Here is a 19,189-nt window from a genome sequence, read left to right as displayed (position 1 = left end):
TTGTGTTGCAGATTAACTATTGCTGTTTTGTGTTTGCTATAATCCTCCCAGTACTGTGGTCAGATTATCAGAAATCTCAAAAAATACCTATAAGAACCGCTAATATCTGTCACACGTTTATTAACGTGGACTTACTGAAGGATGACAACTTGGGGGAGCGATGGCTCTGAATCCTTGAATGATGCTCTTGAAGCATTGAAAAAAGACAGCTTATTAAAAGCGCACTTTTTATTTATTTATTTTTTTAACCTCATTATTGGTGTATTGATGTAAATAAAAAAACAGTATGGGTGGGTATAGGGTTCTCCTTGAAGCACTTTTTTTCTTGGATTTTAATCAAAACAAATTGCCCTTATAACTTCTTTTGACACAAAATGTGTTACTCCATCCAAATACAATAAATAGACATGCACTTCTCAAATAGTCATGCTTTTAGCCAGTCCTCCTACGCTAACTCAGTGTACACCATGTTTTGTTTGGGTCCAGATTCTGGTTGATCTGAATGATCTCAGATCAGTTGGTTTGTTTGGGCATACAGTATCCGGACCAGAGACTGTAAAAAATATCCGGACATGGGGTACGGGCTCCTAGGGAGATCCGCTGACGCTGTAGTCGATAACGAGGCTAGTGGGCAGCTCCATCCGGAGCGACCGTTGCTGAGGCTTCAAGATGGCGGAAGCCCTGACAACTCAGGAGGAGCTGGTAAGATCTGAGTAATGGAATTACTGATAATCTTCTTCACCAAATCTTTTGCGCTTTGTGGACGTTTAAATGTACATATTTTCTCATATCGCAGGCAGTAGGTAGGTGTGATTATGCTGTTCTGTACAGCACGATCTTGTCAGGGAGGGACAAGGATGGTGTCAAGGCCCGTGCTCTTGCCTCTGATTGCCTGAATCTCTGTCGTCGGTGTCACAGAGCGCAATGAAATGCTTCGGGGTTGTAGATAGCAAGCTAGCTAGTATGCTTAACGCTTTCCCATACGTTACAATGGTCAATTGAACGGAAAGGGGTAGTTTGAAGACTTAACTAAATATTTGTTTAGTTCCATTATTTAAACAGCTGCTGATATGTTCTTATTGATTTAGTTACATTTGAACTTGATAGCTAACGTTAACTAGCTAGAATGGGTAACTTGACAATGCGCAATACGGTGGAATGTCGGCTAACCTTAGCTAGCTAGCAAGTTAGACTATTTTGTCACAACTAGAAATCGGATCCTACCTACGTTATGGTTAATCATTTTTGTTTTGCAAGTGAACATGCTTTCTCAGTGTACTTCGTGTTAATGCGGCGACGGGGTTTATTATGAGCAACAGAGAGGCGTTTGGGTAGTTAATGCGTTTTATTCAGAATATCGATTAGCGACTTGCCTAAATTATTGCCTATGAGTATGAGATTGGTTATAGCTAGGTATGTCTCAGGTGTAGCTAACGTTAAACGCTTTTTAATAGCGTCAGCGTTAGTCTTATAGACAACTACTTACTTCCCTGGATCGGTGTTAATAGTAATAGCTAGGGGTTAACTGTACAGTTTACAGCTGTAAAGTGAATATCATATTTTAAACTGGAGCTGAGTTGCAGTAAGAAAGCTAGTTCGCAGGTTGTATTGTTGAACGTGCCATAGCTTTCCAACGTTAAAGCACTCAGTGGCTTGCTGTCTGGCCAGCCAGCTAAATTGAGTGCATAATTACCCAGCCCGCCTGAAGATAACAGATGAGGATAAAATTGGACTCGTTAAATGAAGTCTGTTATGGGATAAATAAAACCAGATCGCTCCCACGCATAGCTAGGCAGCTAGTTGCTCCCACCCTTTTCTTCCTGGCTAGCCAGAGAGTGACTGGTAACCTTAACTACCATTTCTGTTCACCATTTGTTTTATTTATTCATGAACTATTTTCTTATAGCTGGTACTATTGGTAATATTGGTTATATTGTCAATGCATATATATAGGAGTGAGTATCTAAGTTTTCACTCAAGCATTTGTGGAAAATCCTCTAAGTTTGAGATGTCACTTTTTTCAAAATCAGAAATGGGCATCTCTTCACTTCATGTGGCTGTTGTCACCCATCCACAGTGGCAGACGAAAACATTTACACCTTCCATTTGAAACCCTGAGATGCATACACATGTCTGGCTGGCTTAATATAGCTTGTGCAGACTAATTTTATCCTACTGCCTTTACAGAGATGGTTCCAATCAAATGGCTATTCCTAGGTTAATTTCTTCGAGGTCTGATCATAAATCAAATCTGTAAGCGAGGAAAGAGAAGTTGCTGCTCTTTGAAAACAGGGTGTTTGGTTAGGTAATTTGTTGTGTGCGTGGTTTGTGATGTGACTGACTTTGCAAATAAAACTTCCTTGTGTCTGCGCATGTGCACAGTTTAATGTCAGAGGTTAAACATTTGTCTAATAGCCTAACTCTAATTGCACTGAAGTGGCCGACGTGTGACAAGGACAAGAAAATTGGGTTGAACTTCTGAAACGAATCTTTCAGATTTTCTTTCCCATAAATACTTTATTAATATACTTTCTGGTTGTTGGAAATTTAAGATTTTAATTAATGGCTGAACCTGTGGAGCTTGGCAAGACTAGAATTGTCCTGGAGTTGATTCCTGTTCTCTGTTTTGCAATGACAGGGTTTGTACCACTAAGTCAATACATTAATTATGTGTGCATATGTAGATATGTGTGTAGAAATATATGAAATATGGTCGATGAATTCTGTTCTCTAATTGGAATTGAGTTGTTGATGATAATAAAAAAAGAACATGAACTATACTACACTAAAAGTATGGAAAAATGCCATTAAACTGAATTGGATGCATATTGGTGAAGACTAAAATCATAGCATTTACCAAGATGTGATGGGAATAAAATGCTGAACATTCATTAAAAGTCAAATGGTGATTAAAGAAGAATAATGCATGTAATAAGTGGCAGTTAGAAAAGATGTCTGAGTCACAGCCTTTGTGCTGGGTGGGCGGCAGTCACATTAGGGGTGCTGGGGCCTGTGTCACGAAGCAGGATTACTGAGCTAGCTGGATAACTGCTCTGAGTAAAACCCGGAACAGCTTTTTTACTTCAGTCCATGTTCCAGATTTGGGAGGGTTCTGGGTTTTGCTCGGTGCAGTTATCCAGCTAACTCTGTAATCCTTTGTGATACAGGGTCACTGCAGTTCATTGTACAGGGCCCTGGGCAACCAGTGAGAGACGTCATGGTAACAGAAAGCACAGAGCCCATTGGGTCTTGGTGTGAGCGGTTTGGATTTAGTCGACCGGAGTGGCTGTTGAAGAGCACAGGATTCATCAGAGCCTGCTTTGTGTTTGAGAATTCTGAAAATTGTCTGAAATGATATTCGCCAATTGCATTTATGGTCTGAATATTAACTTCACTGCTATCAGTTAAATTCTGGTACACTGCTTTGCAAAGGGTGTATTTAAGCCATTAGGATGTAGGCTATGGCTTGTACTTGATGCGTGGATCAGTGGTAACCAGCCCTGTTCCTCGAGGTCTACCGTCCTGTAGGTTTCATTCCAACCCTAACAAAGCGCACCATTCAACAGTGAGATCTTGTTGAGCTGCTAATTAGCAGAGTCAGGTGTGCCAAATTAGGGTTGGAATAAAAACTTCCAGGAACAGGGCTGGTATAGATCATTACAGGCATTTAGCAGACACTCTTATCCAGAGCGACTTACACAACAATTTACGTAGCATTTAGCCTACATAGAGTCCATTTATACAACTGGATGAATACTGAAGCAATGCAGGTTACGTACTCAAGGGTACAACGGCGGTGAACCTACCTGAGAAACGAACCTATGACCTTTAAGTTCCTTACCCATTATAATACACTGCCGCCCCATCAGATGATAATGGTTATACTTTAGCAAGGGCCAGATGTTTACTTAATGTAATATGGCTTTATCTGGTTATTTATTTATTTATTTTAAAAAATTGGGGTTTGGCATCTTCTGAGCTGCCTAATCTCTCTCGCCCTGTGAGGTTTCCTTGTCGGAGGGCGGAACGCACGGAGTCGTCGCCCTGTCTCCACAAGCGACGGCTTATCGCCTTGAAGGCTCTCCTTTCACTCACGTGAGAGCAGCGTGCGCCGACTTGCCGCGACCCCCGGACGCGAATTCGGGAAGCTCTTCGGTATTCTCCGGGCGTACTGCGCATTCCTCTCAGTTTTTCTTTCTTAATCGAGTGGAAACGATAGGCGGCAGACAATCGTCGTCCTTAACTTAACGTCAGCTCGACTGAATTTTTGGCGTACTTAAGAGTGGCGCTTAATAAAAATTGAAATGCATCTTTTAATATTGCGTTCCCCGTCTTTAAATAGCCGGGCTGAATTCTTTCACGTCTCCAGTTTATTCCATCAACGCCGGACTGCCACGCCTACCCCCCCTCAAAGTGTCCTTAGCACTCATGTAACGTATAGGCCGTCCTGCTATTTTAAACTGAAGGAACTGCATATCAGGTTATTACCGTGGAAACGTCCCTTCAGTGTCATACGCTCTGGTTGGGAGGACTTGGCGATAATTATGTGGGTGACAGTCAGACAGACTGCTTGTGAAGCTGCTGCTTCACAGATTCCTGTGATGAAGTGATGAGGGTTTCATTTTCGGTTTATGGCGACGTGAGGCCCAGTCCCACTTGCTGCATCCAGCTGTGTTTTCATCCTCCCCTTTTCATGTGCTAAGGAAAGCTGACAGAAGCTCCGCACTTTGACTACAATTCCCATCTCCCTTTGTTGACCATGCCAGATGCTCCGCCCTTCCCAAGTCACTCAGGGTGTCCCTGTTCCAGTGGCAACCGTGCAGGCTTGGGAGGAGTTATCTCTGATGGAATCGCATTCAAAAGCACAAGGTGTTGAGCAGAAGTGCTGAAGATAGAGCTTTTTTTTTACCTCAAAAATTGGCGTGCTATGAAAAACGCAGGGAAGGCAGAGGTTGTGGTTGGCACACACTAATGCCTTGTATTGTTTTCTCCTCAGAATGAATGGTGAAATGCTATTGCCGTCATTGTTGAACGCGTGCGTCTCTGTGTTGCCTTAGGCTGTGGAGGAGTTCCTGGTCGAACTGAGGAACAGGGAGCAGCACGGCGTGGTGCTCGTGACCCAGAGCACCGCGGTCAAGTTCCTCATGGCCCGCAAGTTCGACGTCTCCAGAGCCATCGACCTCTTCCAGGCGTACAAGGTAAAGCAGGCCTGCCTCTTTTCCTTCCTCTCTTACACAGCTTTTCAGATCTCACACCTGTTCTGGAAAATAAACAGACGTACAGTTGATATTGCACGCTTTCCAGTTTCTAATTAAAAACCATGTGGGGCGAGCCATTGAAATGCATCCGAGTTATCTCTGCTGCTCACACTGACTCGATAGTTTTAAGGCTAATCCCAGTACATATTCACTTACAGTTATTTTCAGTTATTGGTATAGTTCTTATCTAGCATACTGCAAGTGCAAGTCTCCTATCTCTCTCTCTCTCTCTCTCTCTCTCACACACACACACACACACACACTCGGAGGTCTTGTAGTGTGGTGCCTTAGCAAGTCTGGTTCAACACGTCTCCACGGGTACACAGTCTGCTTCTGTAGACCTCCTCGTTTCGTCCAATCTGCAGTCAGTTAATTTATCGGTGTGCGTATTTCACGCGTTGCTTTTTCGCCTTTTGATTTACGATCAAACGGAATTTTTCCTGCGGGGAAGATTAAGTGGATCGAGAGTTTACGCTGCACCAGCGCTCTCGGGATAAGTATCTTGGCAATTATTCTGCTCTCATTTGAAAACCTGCAGGCCCAGCAGGATCTGGTTCCAGAGTGGCCCTTAATATTCTCAGTGATGTAGAGGGAAAAATAGCCTACCAGACTGGAATCAGCGTCAGCTGTGTGGCTGTAATGTTGCGCTGTTCTGTGGTCCGGGGGTCATCCAGACCCGGAGGCCTGTAGGATTCTGTATTTCACTGGGGAGCAACAGCTTATCGTTTGTCCTGTCGGATCGTTACATTACTAGAATGTCTCATTGACCACAGGATTGGTAACTGATATCTTCATTTTCACTGATGTCAAGCTGAGGTGCATTTGAATTGATAGCAATGTGTGCGATTAAATGATTAATTTGTACTGAGGAGCGTACTTGCACAATTATAAGCATTCTACTGATATCAGTCTGTCGTAATATATTTAAAGTAGACTGCTGATTAAAACACGTATTTGTCTGCAATTTTTAAATGTTAAGGATGTCACATCTTTCTGTGTCCTTCCCCTGTCAGAACACCAGGATAAAAGAGGGGATCTACAACATCAACCCAGACGAGGAACCGCTGCGGTCCGAGTTACTGAGCGGGAAGTTCACGGTCCTGGTAGGTGCCCTCTGCTACTGAACAGCACGGCCCCAATTAAGGCATTTTTATACCTAACACTGCCTCTGAAAATTCTCCATGAGGTGTCACAAAACAAAACGCCGGAAGTTTTCTAGGAACAGTGAGGTCCCCTGTGTTCGTTAAAAGCACTTTGAAACGGTCTGTAGGGCTTTTTTTTATTATCGGCAGACCTTGAAGGTGTTCCGTCTGTCCGTCGTGGCGTCCCTCGCTCCTGTGTGTCTTTTTAAACGGCTGCTTCGTTCTCTTACAGCCCCGCCGAGACGCCAAGGGGGCCGCCCTGGCTCTGTTCACCGCCCGCCTCCACCGGCCCGAACTCACTACCCATAAGTCCGTGCTGCAGGCCATCATCTACCAATTGGACAAGGCCATCGAGAGGTAACCCCTGAGACTGAGCCTGATTCAGAACAGTCGTATCAGTGAAACACAATACAAAGCATAAGCAAGGTAGAACATATTTATTTCTGTCTACATTCATTTTCTTTAAGCATTTAGAGGTTGCCAAATCCTGTTCTTGGAAACCTACCGTCCTGTGGGTTTTCATTTAAACCCTAATTTGGCACTCATAATTCTATTAATTTGCAGCTCAACAAGAATTTGTGACGATAAATGAGTGCACTTTGTTGGGGTTGGAGCAAAAGCCTACAGGGCAATAGATGTCCAGGAATAGAGTTGGGAATCACTGTTTTAGAGTGTCCTAGATTGGAGAACTGGGCATTTTGTATTTGTGGCATAGACCTTAAAGAGGGTTGTTTTGATGGTTGAACGTCATTTGTGTGGTTAGTTGAAGTTGTAGTTGAAGTTGTTTGTCTGTTTGAACAAAGTTCCCAGGTCTCCCTTTATTGACGCCCCGCGTGCTTCTTCTCTTCCAGCATTCAGACGCAACGGGACGGCCTCGTCTTCATCTACGACATGACCAACTCCTCGTACGGGAACTTCGACTACGAGCTGTGCGTGAAGATCCTCAACCTGCTCAAGGTGCGGTGCTCGCGCCCGTCTCTCGAACAGATCCGCCCGAGTCCTCCGCCGGTAGAGAAAGCTCCAACGTGGGGGCCTGCTGGGTTGCCTGTTCAGGCTGTTTCAGTGTGTGGAAGGCCTCCACCATCCGGTGTCAAATCTGTGCCAGCATCAACTGTGGATCGCAACCCAGCAGGGCAGCGCATAAGTGGTTGTCATTGGTCTGTTGAAGAGGGATTCAGAACTCCAGTTGGACATTCAGAACGAAGCATCAAACACAAAATTCACAAATCCAAAGGTTCAAAATAACAGCTTTCAAGTACTAGTACGAAGATCATTGGGTGTATAAAGATATTTAGTTGTATAACAATTTTTTTTGTGATGTCACAAAAGGTCACTCATGGTAGCAGACATGTCCCTTTGTGAAATGCTTTGTTGAAGTGAAGTGACTTTTTTCAGCATTGGGATGTGTGCGGTTGTGTTCTGACCGCGTGTTCCTCTTCCTCATGGCGAAGGGCGCGTTTCCCGCACGGCTCAAGTGCGTGTTCATCGTGTCGTCTCCGCTGTGGTTCCGCGCCCCCTTTGCCGTCCTGCGCCTCTTCGTTCGGGAGAAGCTGAGAGAAAGGGTACGCCAGCGGTGAACCTCGACCTCCGGTTTCCCTGTAGCTCCCACTCCCTGTCTCTTTCTCTTTATCTCGCTGTCTCTCCCCCTCCCTCTCCACTTTCGCCTCTCTCTCTCCCTCTGCATCTCCCTCTCTCTCCCTCCTCCTTCTCTCTCTCTTTACCTCCCTCTCTCACCCTCTCTCTCTCCTTCTCCCTCACCCTGTCTCTCTCTCCCTCTCCCTCTCTCTCTCTCTCTCTCTCTTTCTGTCTCATTACAGTCTTGAAGTCTATGATTTGTCATCGTTTTAATGATTGAACTCTCAACAGTGTTTCAGTTATATAATTTTTTGCAATTATTACTCATTCTTCTGCTGGCCCATACTTTGATTTGCCTTTCTTGTAAGTGGGTGGGGGGGCAGGTTCTGTATATTTATAGTATTTAAAAGAGCTGTTTTTCTTCTCTCCATGCCATCCCCTCCCCCACTCTCTCTGCCATTAGCACCAAGAATCGGTGAGAGTCAGGTGATGGTAGCCTTAGTCTCTTTTTTTGTTTTTGTGTCCCCTGGTTTAGCAGTACGTGGTGACGTAGCGTTTCTAAGCCCAATCTGTCAGCTGTAGACCGTAGGGCAGCTTGGCTGTCTCCGACCTTTCCCTGCAGGCAGTTAGCGTGTCATGCTAAGAGCAGGTGGCGTTGCGCTGCAGCGCGGCTACTTCAGCTGCCGTTTCCCACGTGTTCCCGTTCTCTCCTGATTAAGTTCCCGTTCTGTCGCTGGTGTGAAAGCTGAGGAACCGGTCTGTTCGGTCCAGCGCTTATCTATCTGTGTGTGTGCGCACGTGCGCGTTTATTTATCTGTGTGTGTGCGTGTGTGTGTGTATGTATGTATATTTATGCGTGTGTGTGGGCATGTTCATTTATAAGTGTGTTCTCTCTCAGGTGTGCACAGTGAAAGCCCCTGAGCTGTGTGTGTGTGTGTGTGTGTGTGTGTTTATAAGTGTGTTCTCTCTCAGGTGTGCACAGTGAAAGCCCCTGAGCTGTGTGTGTGTGTGTGTGTGTGTAGTTATGTGTGTGTGTGTGTGTGTGTGTGTGTATTACGGTGTGTTCTCTAGTGTGCACAGTGAAGCCTGACTTGTGTGTGTGTGTGTGTGTGTGTGTATTTATGAGTGTGTTCTCTCTCAGGTGTGCACAGTGAAAGCCCCTGAGCTGTGTATGTGTGTGTGTATGTGTGTGTGTGTGTGTGTGTGTGTGTGTATTTACGCGTGTGTTCTCTCTCAGGTGTGCACGGTGAAAGCCCTGGTTGTTGTGTGTGTGGTGTGTGTGTGTGGTTGGGGTTGTGTGTGTGTGTGTGTGTGTGTGTGTGGTGTGTGGTATTTACGCGTGTGTTCTCTCTCAGGTGTGCACGTGAAAGCCCCTGAGCTGTGTGTGTGTGTGTGTGTGTGTGTGTATGTATTTATGAGTGTGTGTGTGTGTGTGTATATGTGTGTGTGTGTTGCTGTGTATTACGTGTGTTCTCTCTCAGGTGTGCACAGTGAAAGCCCCTGAGCTGTGTGTGTGTGTGTGTGTGTGTGTGTGTGTATTTACGTGTGTGTTCTCTCTCAGGTGTGCACAGTGAAAGCCCCTGAGCTGTGTGTGTGTGTGTGTGTGTGTGTGTGTGTGTGTGTGTGTGTGTGTGTGTGTGTGTGTGTGTGTGTGTGTGTGTGTGTGTGTGTGTGTGTGTATTACCCGTGTGTTCTCTCTCAGGTGTGCACAGTGAAAGCCTCTGAGCTGTGTGTGTGTGTGTGTGTGTGTGCGCGTGCGTGTGTATTTACGCGTGTGTTCTCTCTCAGGTGTGCACAGTGAAAGCCTCTGAGCTGTGTGTGTGTGTGTGTGTGTGTGTGCGCGTGCGTGTGTATTTACGCGTGTGTTCTCTCTCAGGTGTGCACAGTGAAAGCCCCTGAGCGTGTGTGTGTGTGTGTGTAGATTAGTGTGTGTGTTGTGTGTGTGTGTGTGTTGTGTGTGTGTGTGTGTGGTTCCGTGTCTCTCAGGTGTGCACAGTGAAAGCCCTGAGCTGTGTGTGTGTGTGTGTTGTGTGCCGTGTGTGTGTATTACGCGTGTGTTCTCTCTCAGGTGTGCACAGTGAAAGCCCCTGAGCTGTGTGTGTGTGTGTGTGTGTGTGTATTTATGTGTGTGTTGTGTGTGTGTGTGTGTGTGTGTGTGTAGCGTGTGTTTCTCTCAGGTGTGCCAGTGAAAGCCTGGCTGTGTGTGTGTGTGTTTACCGTGTGTTCTCTCTCAGGTGTGCACAGTGAAAGCCCCTGAGCTGTGTGTGTGTGTGTGTGTGTGTGTGTGTGTGTGTGTGTGTGTGTGTGTGTGTGTGTGTGTATTACCGTGTGTTCTTCAGTGGCAGTGAACCTGAGCTGTGTGTGGTGTTCCTGTTCTCTCTAGGTGTGCACAGTGAAAGCCCCTGAGCTGTGTGTGTGTGTGTGTGTGTGTGTGTGTGTGTGTTGTGTGTGTGTGTGTGTGTTGTGTGGTGATTCCTGTGTTCTCTCTCAGGTGTGCACAGTGAAAGCCCCTGAGCGTGTGTTGTGTGTGTGTGTGTATTTACGCCTGTGTTCTCTCTCAGGTGTGCACAGTGAAAGCCCCTGAGCTGGCGTGCCACATCCCCACAGAGTCCCTGCCGGAGCACCTGGGCGGCTCGTCGCCGTACAGCCACGTGGCCTGGATCCAGTCCTGCGTCAACTCCAGCCCGGCCGTCCCGCGGAGGGACGGGGAGGGGGGCGACTGCATGGGCAACCTGCTCCGCTCCTACTCCCTGGAGCAGAACCCGCCCCCCGCCACCACCACCACCAACACCAACACCGCCACTGTCACCGCCACGCCCGGAGACGGGCCGAACTCCTCCAACTGCAGCCCCGCCGACAACGGCAACCTGCGGCACGGCCGCCCCGTCCGCCCGGGCAGGACTAGCGGCGAGCCCAACGCGGTCGGGTGGTTCCACCGCAGCTGGAACGGGTCGGGGCCCGCCCGGGGGGCCAGGACCGCGGGGGCCGGGAGCCCCGGCGCCAACGGCAACCGGCCGGCAACCGGCCGGCCCCCGCCTCAGTCGGACACGCCCCCGGACACGCCCCCGTACCGCAAGCCCTGCGGTGTGGGGGTAGGGGTGGGGGTGGGGGTAGTGGGGGCGGAGGAGGAGGAGGTGGGAGGGGCCGCGGACACGGGGGGGCGGGGCGGCGGGGAGGGCGGGGCCGAGGAGGAGGAGGCGATGGAGGCGGAGGCTGCAGAGGAGGAAGAGGAAGAGGAGGAGGAGGAGGACGTGGTGGGCGGGGTGCCGCCGTTGCCGCAGAAGTCGGCGCGCCCAGGCGCCGCCCAAGGCTCCGCCCTCTCCGACTCGCCCGGCGAGGGGGAGGAGCCGTCGGTGCACATGCCCGAGCCCGGCGGCATGACTGTGAAGGAGCTGGTGCAGCACGTGAAGAGGAGGAGGAAGAAGGGCATCTACCAGGAGTATGAGGAGATCCGCAAGGAGCCTCCCTGCGGCACCTTCCACCACTCCAAGTGAGAGCACCTCACCCCGGGCGGGGGGGAACCAAGGGGGGGTCCTGAGGTTCTGTGTTCATGGACCTGGGACTAGGGCGTTCACAACATGGCTACTGGGCCTTCTGCATACTTCTGCTACCCTGGTCCTGGTTTTACATTTATACTTTAAAATAAATCACCAGGAAACTAGGGAAAGGCAGCTAACTGTAAAATCAGCTGCTTTATTTGATCTATTAAACCTTTGAAGTGTAGGCTTTTTAGAATGTTTTTCAGCATTCTAAGTCCGTATTCTAGAACTCCACTGCTTTCAATTACCAGCAGTGATTTGTTACATCACCATTAGAATGTTCAGTTAAGAACATTCTAATCACAGATTTGTGATCTTGACCAGCTGACCCTGTGGCTCTTCAGAATTTTTTGTCTTAGCTCAACACTACCACACCTGATTCTACTGATTAACTAATCATGGTCTTCAATCAAGACCATGTGAAGTAGAATCAGGTGTCTTTAGTGCTGGGTTAAAACAAAAAACTTGCATCCACTACTGCCCTTTTCAGTTCTACAGAATGGGTTGCAGGCCCTTGCCTGAGGGAAAGGGGAAAACCTACCTGTAGTTAATAAATATAATGTTAATAATAATAATAATAATAAACATAATAATAATAATAATAAACATAATAATAATAATCATAATAATAATAACAATAATAATAATGTTTTTTGTCATTTCCTTTGCTTGCACTACTGCATGGCCTAGCTTTTGAGGTTCTAGCCTGGACTAGCCTGTTTCTGAGGTTTGGGTCTCAGGAGCGGAGCAGAGAGGGCAGCTCAACCCCAAACCCTCAGCAGGTCCGGGTTTGGGTGACCGGTTACGGTCTGGAAGCTTAACGGCCTCCACTTCCTGTCCGTCACAGTTCATCACGCACACTCTGCCCGGCGCGTGTATTTTTTTTTTTCCCCTGCTGGTCTGACACGGCGTCTCTCATGTCTTTTCCAGGAAGCCTCACAATCAGATTAAGAACAGGTACAGCGACGTCCTCTGCCTGGACCAGTCTCGGGTGAAGCTGAGCGCGCTGCAGGACGACGACGACGACGACGAGGTACGGCGAAGGACGCGGTTTTTTTTTTTTCCCGCAACGTTATGTCAGTCAGTTTTTATCGCACATAAACTGGGGCTGGGCGTTGTTTGTTCTTGGAATTCATTTATCGTCCTCGCGTGAAGAGATTTCTCGTAGCCGACAGAAATGCGTATACAGAGAGTATATGCCCACACGTGCTGCGTAAAATTACGTAAAGCACTGCAACGTGACAGGATTATGTAAATGTACGTGTTTTACGCACAGGGCTTCATTCGAAACGGGCAGCGGAGCTTTTAAAAAGCGGCGGGAGGTCCGTGTCGTTAGCGGGGACGCTCACTTTAGCCCTCGCAGCTTGCTCTGTTTAAAACGGAAACGGGTTCATTGCGTAGCACATCGCATGTTTTACGCTGGCTGGAGTCTGAACCGGAGTATGTGTCATTGTGGACCCACAGGACTAAGAGCAGCTGCCTTTTACTTATTGTCAGAAGTAAATGGTTTTCAAAAGAAATGGGAGATGACGCGTTTGTCGTGTTAAGAATGGTAACGTTAAAGGGTGTAATTATGCAGTGAGTCACTAGAGGGCAGTCAGTCTCTTAAGAATGAAAGCCTCAGCGTTCCCTCCTAATACCATATGGTGTGCGTGTCTGCCCCTTTGATATCAGATTGACTGATGGGTCTGTTGTTGTTGCATCACTGCAGACGTCCAGCTCGGATTACATCAATGCAAGCTTCATGGATGGGTACAGGAGAAGCAATGCCTACATTGCCACTCAGGGTGAGTAGCGTTGCATCAACCGGCGGTTGGGTACCCGGACTTGCACCAGAATGTTGTTGGCTTAAATCCCATTGGCGTTAAATAAAATTTTCAGTGCTGTTTTATCATTTGTTCTTGTGAATATTCTTGTCAGTATATGTGCTATAGATAGCCATTAATCTTGGCAGTGTTGGTTAATGGCAACTCCATTGCCATTAACGCTGTTAGTGGTGCATATTGTAGAGGAGGCAAGGAATGTGCTAGAAGATCCCATCCACTCTATGTTGTCATTTCATGAAACATGTCGTTTCTGTTTCAGGGCCTCTGCCGAAAACGTTTGCCGATTTCTGGCGCATGGTGTGGGAACAAAGGGTTTTGATCATCGTCATGACGACAAGGTAAAGTCTCCTCCCTCCCTGACCTGGAGTGGCATTAATGCTTGTGAATGTAATTAAATGACCCAAGGACGAATCAGATCTCTGGTCTGCAGATGTAGAAGGGCACTTCAATATTTATTCATCCTTAATATTACCCAGTGGAGTACCGGTGAAGTAAACAAATCTCCTGTTCAAGGGAAAAAAATCCAAGGGGTTCCAGGCCACTACATAAAATACAGCACAGAACAGTACATAATAAATTAATATTTAAACAGCCATAAAACTGAAACCGCATGAACATCACCTTATCTGTCACAATAAGAACATATTTTAGCTTGTACAGTCTATAAAAAATTGAGGGTACTGGACCTCAGCTTTTTTTGTAGGATATTAACTGCAACCCTCTTTCCAAATTCAGAGGAAGGATGAGGTGCAGTAAATGAGATGGTAGATGAGCCAAGATGAATTAGCTGCACAAATTCCGTCTTAGCTTAGGAGGTCAAGCTCGCCCTCTTTGTGTGCAGTGCAACAGGGCTGCCCAGTCCTGTTCCTGGAGATCTGCCGTCCCGTAGGTTTTCTTTCCCACCCAAACGTGGCCCACCCGAGTCCGATTAGCACCTCAGTGAGACGTCTAGCCGTTGAACGAGGCGTGCTTTTTTTTTGGGTTGGAATGAAAAAGCGGTAGGTGTTCCGGGAACAGGATCGGGCAGCCCCGCTGTACGCCCCGGAAACTAACGGGGAGCACGCGGTTGCCGTAGCAACACGATCAGCTCTGTAGGAGGGGCTTGATTGGAAAACGAAGGTGCTTTTCGGTTTCAGGGTGGTGGAGCGCGGCCGGGTCAAGTGCGGTCAGTACTGGCCGCTGGAGGCGGGGCGCTCCGAGGACCACGCCCCCTTCCTGGTCCGGAACGTCCGCATCGAGATGTTCCAGGACTTCAAGATCTCTCACCTGGAGATCTGCAACGGCGAGGTGAGCGACCGTGCGAGGAGACGCGCGCCGTTCGCGCCGCTAGCGACCAGGGAAGGTAGCCACACCCAGGCTAGCTGCCCGTAGGTCTCTCACAGTGAGTGGGTGGGCACATGGTGATGTCAGAAAGAGTACAATTCTGAAGCTCTGAGGAAGGCCATAGCACCCAAAAGTTAATAAAAAAAAGTAATAAAAAGATTTTCTAAGTATTTCCTAAGAGCTAGCGTCGCGCCTTTTCCAGCACCTTCTGAAGTATGATTTTAAGGTAGCGTCTCATCTCCAGCTGCTTGAGCTCAGAACTTGAAAACGTGCAGTAAAACCAATTAGCGGTGCGGCTCGTCACCTCACCACTAGATGGGGCTGTAGAGCAGTAGAGCCGTGCAGGGAAGCCCATTAGAAGCGAGTCGCTGGCAGAGGTCTCTCCCAGAGGTTTGATGACGGAAAATTATCGCGAACCCTGGCCCTCCGGGGCCCATCCACATCATGGATGTCAGCGCAGGTTACGTTTTTCTGTTGAAATCAGGGACCCACGTGAAGCCTACGAAAAGACTTCCAGGGAATCACCTCAGAACTCCCTCCCTCCCTTCCTTTTGGCTTCGCGGGAGGGTTTCCACATTAAAATCGCGCGGTGTTTGTTTCTCCAAGCCGTGGGAAACGGGCTTTTTTAACATACTAGGTTTGGACCGCGCGACGCGGGCAATTCATTATTATCGGGTTCGGTTTTAGTTTAAATGTTTCCTCAGACTCAAAATAGCCTTTTCTCCAGAGTGAAAACGATGCACGTAACGGGAACGCGCTGCTCGAATAAAGCAAATGCGTTTCTGTTTTGCCTTGTCTTGCGTTTATTATACGCATCGTTGCCTCAGTGGGAAAATATTTTTCCACTCTGTGTCTTATTGTAAGCAGAATTTTTACTCACTACAACGAGGAACTTTTCTAATTACAGTGAGATTTTGTCATTATGAGGAGATCTGTTAGTATGAACACAATCCTTTTGTTGGTGTACTGTAATGAGCTATGCTGGTATGTTGTTATAACAACATCATTTTGTCATTATAACAAGGTCCTTTTGTCATTATAACAAGGTCCTTTTGTCATGATAACAAGATGTTGGCATGTTATTATAGCAAGATACTTTTGTTGTTATAACAAGATGCACGTTGCTCAAGAGATACAAGAAAATGATCTCATTGTTATGAGGTACTGAGTGGAAAATATATTTTTAACTGTGAAAGCAATGCACTGTTGTGTCATTATTGTAATAAAGGATTATTTGTGTTAGAATTTTGGAGAAGTAGCTTTAGTTTATTGTGTGTTGTTTCTTTAGCTTTTTAAAATCGGCGGTCGTTCAAGACCGTTTAAGATGGCGCCCCGTCCTTTAATCTCTAGTCATTATTAATCACCGCTGGCGTAGCGCTGGCTGTGTTTCAAACTGTATACTTGTGTTCTCGCAAGAACACACTTCCACGTTCACTTTCGAGAATGCTCTATCAAAGTGTAAGAATGCTTAAAATCCATTCAATTTTAAATGTACTTGGACATCATCGTTATACTTACGCTTGTACACAAAATACTCCTGCTTTCTATCGTCCATTTTTTTTGGCTGAGTAAAAAAAATTACTTGCTCTTAAATACAGAGCAGAAAACGCAATGGCTACTGGGAAGGGAAAGGATGTAAAAGTGTACCTAGACGCGGACACATACTTTTTTTGCCTTCTTGAGTTAGGCACGCGCTTGATCACATGACCCTTTTACTTCAGTACCTTCTGTGCGCTCTAGATAGAACACGAGTACGCAGTTTGAAACCCATCCGCCGGCTCAGCCCGGCTGGCGGCGCCCCCCCTTTTCCGGCTCACGACTCTCCCGTTTTCCCCCCCCCCCGGCGAGCAGACGGGCGAGCGGCGGGAGGTGGCGCACTACCTGTACATGAGCTGGCCCGATTTCGGCGTGCCCAAGTCGGCCACCGCCATGCTGGACTTCAGGGCCCAGGTGAAGCAGCACCAGGAGGCGGCGTTCCGGGCCGTCCGCGCCCAATGGGCCGGGCCCTCCGGGGGCCCCCCGGTGGTGGTCCACTGCAGCGCGGGCATCGGGAGGACAGGTACTCGACCACCGCCTTCTCCATCGAAATTTAATTTCATTATGTTCCAAATATTTTTTTTTAATTGTGGTTTTATAAGAACGAGCTTCATGTGTGAGCTTCCCTGCAGTCCAGAGGGGTATTTCGCAAAACAGGATTACTGAGTTAGCTGGATAACTATGCTGAATAAAACCCGGAATGGCTCTTTTTACGTCAGTCCGTGTTCCAGGTTTGGGAGGGTTCCAGGTTTTACTCAGTGCAGTTATCCAGCTAACCCAGTAATCTGCTCGTGAATTGAATAATCCCTGGTAAATCTCCTAAAGTCTGAGATCATTTATTAAATGTTGCCTGTGGTGAGCAAATGAGTTAAACCTCGTTCAGCTAGCTTAGCACAGTTTGTGTAAAGCGTTTGAGGAACTGGTCTTATAACCTAAAGGTCACAGGTTCGATTCCCAAGTAGGACACTGCCGTTGTGCACTTGAGCAAGGAACTTAACCTGCATTGCTTCAGTATATATCCAGCAGTATATATATAAATGGATGTAATGTAAATGCTGTGTAAAAAGTTGTGTAATTCTCTCAGGATAAGAGCATCTGCTAAATGCCTGTAATGTAATGTAATGCTACCTCTCCCTGGACAGGCACCTTTTGCACTCTGGACATCTGCCTGTCGCGGCTGGAGGACATCGGGACGGTGGACGTGAAGCAGACGGTGCGGCGCATGAGGACGCAGCGCGCCTTCAGCATACAGACGTGGGACCAGTACTACTTCTGCTACACGGCCGTCATCGAGTACGCCCAGCGCCGCGGGCTCCTGGCGCCCGTCGAGTGGTCCGACACCGACCCGGAGACGGACAGCAGAAGACGAGCGGCGGAGGGGGGGTGGGGGCTGTGGCGGGCGAGGCGGAGCACGAAAGAGGAAGGACTCGGGGGTGGGGCAGGGCGGAGCATTAGAAAAGGTCTCTTTGACCTTCAGGATCCCGATTGCTGGAAGGCGAATGAGGGGGGCGGAGCATCAAATGAGGAAGAACTTGGGGGTGGGGCGGGGGGCGGAGCATTGAAAGAGGAAGGACTTGGGGGCGGGGTGGGGGCGGAGCCATAGAAAAGATTCTCTTTGGCTTTTAGGATCTCATTTGCTGGAAGTCGGATTGAGAAAGGGGAGTTGATGTGCATTCCCCACATAATGGAGACTGGAGAAGTGGATTAGTCCCCCAGCTTCTCCAACTTGTTTTTAGGTGGAAGCAAACGCATCTTTTGAGTGTCGGTGTTTTGTGTTGACTTGCACACATGGAATGGCGAACTTGAAAATCGACCCTCTTTTAACACTGCATCTCCTCTCCCGCCCATCATTAAAACCCCGCCTTTTTATGGAGATGTGCGTGAAAACGATAGAAAAGAAAACTTGAACATGCTTTATAAAGAGAAAATGTAATTTGACTGTTGGTCCAGTGTTGCTCCATTTTTCTGTCATTTTTAGCTGTTTGTTTTTTTTGTATTATATATTTTGTATGACTGTTTCATTTTCTTTTGTTCATATGTAAACTAACCGTAAAGCCAAAGGTTTTGCCTTGAATGCTTGGATTTTCTCTTGAACATGTGTGACAGAAAAGTCAGTGTATATTGTTGTAACATACATTTATATATTATGTATAACTTTTAAGAAAGGCTTGTTTTAATTTAATAGACTTAACAGTGTATATACTACATATGTATATATATACATCTATGAGCAAATCAGCGTATTCTGTTGGGGGGTAGGGGGGGGAACTGAATATAAACGATAGAGATTCATGCCAGACTCACATGCCAGGTCTGGTCTTGTGAATTTTTTTCTCCAGCGTCTTTAATCGTTATTATTCTTTTTCTTGACGAAACGTCCAAAAATCGGCCTTAAACTCAACTCACGTCGACGTGTTTCACTGCCTCGCTGTATACGAAAGATTATTTTTTTTCATTTCCTCCCGTCCCCTACCGGTGTGACGTTCTCTCATTTTCCTTTGAGTTGTTTATCTGTACTTTTTTTTTCTGACACTACAACGGTGCGGCGTGAGGCCTACACAGTTGCACTGCCTCCTATTCTATGTGCCTTTAAGCTTTGGGCAGCAGTGTACAGTACGTGCACGGCATTGTAGCAGTTGTCCTAACCTAGCGTACAGGATTTGAATTTTTGTAATCTCAGGGGTAAACCTCATTGTTGCTAGTGTCAAAAAAAACAAACAAACAAAAAAAAAAAAACATTTTCTTGATTCACCTCTGGCAATTATCATTTTTAAAAAAGTATATAGTTTTTTTTGTATTTTATATACTGTATTGTATCCTATTTTATTTATGTGGCTTTGTAAAACTATGACAGTATTCATAATTAATGATTGTCGGTACGACACTTGATAAGTAAAACGAACAGATTTTATTTTAATTTGATAAAAACAGAGTTATAAAACCCAAAAAGATGATATTTTGGAGTTCTTTCTCAGATTACATGCTTGCAT

At 46.9% G+C, this 19,189-nt stretch overlaps 1 protein-coding gene across 1 annotated transcript; it reads left to right on the top strand.

Annotated features, from left to right (window-relative positions):
* The first annotated feature begins 566 nt into the window (after positions 1–566).
* Positions 567–17,802, top strand: LOC135258637 (tyrosine-protein phosphatase non-receptor type 9-like). The gene is made up of 13 exons (XM_064342080.1): positions 567–702; positions 5,058–5,198; positions 6,272–6,361; positions 6,633–6,757; positions 7,252–7,357; positions 7,852–7,962; positions 10,537–11,465; positions 12,445–12,547; positions 13,226–13,301; positions 13,600–13,678; positions 14,477–14,627; positions 16,515–16,722; positions 17,342–17,802. Exons 1-13 carry the CDS (start codon positions 670–672, stop codon positions 17,800–17,802), a joined length of 2,613 nt encoding a protein of 870 aa, XP_064198150.1. The 5' UTR covers positions 567–669.
* The last annotated feature ends 1,387 nt before the right edge of the window (positions 17,803–19,189 follow it).

The sequence above is a fragment of the Anguilla rostrata genome, chromosome 7 (assembly GCF_018555375.3).
Source record: "Anguilla rostrata isolate EN2019 chromosome 7, ASM1855537v3, whole genome shotgun sequence".
In the NCBI taxonomy this organism is placed as follows: Eukaryota; Metazoa; Chordata; class Actinopteri; order Anguilliformes; family Anguillidae; genus Anguilla; species Anguilla rostrata.
The sequence above is the reverse complement of the archived record's forward strand: the minus strand, read 5'-3'. Positions and strand labels throughout refer to the sequence as shown.

What these genes read in the sequence shown, in the direction of transcription:
- LOC135258637 (XM_064342080.1), top strand. Translation starts at nt 670, where the DNA reads ATGGCGGAAGCCCTGACAACTCAGGAGGAGCTG. An exon ending in GCGGGAAGTTCACGGTCCTG is followed by an intron (nt 6,362 to 6,632) that starts GTAGGTGCCCTC and finishes GTTCTCTTACAG; the next exon opens with CCCCGCCGAGACGCCAAGGG. An exon ending in TTGGACAAGGCCATCGAGAG is followed by an intron (nt 6,758 to 7,251) that starts GTAACCCCTGAG and finishes CTTCTCTTCCAG; the next exon opens with CATTCAGACGCAACGGGACG.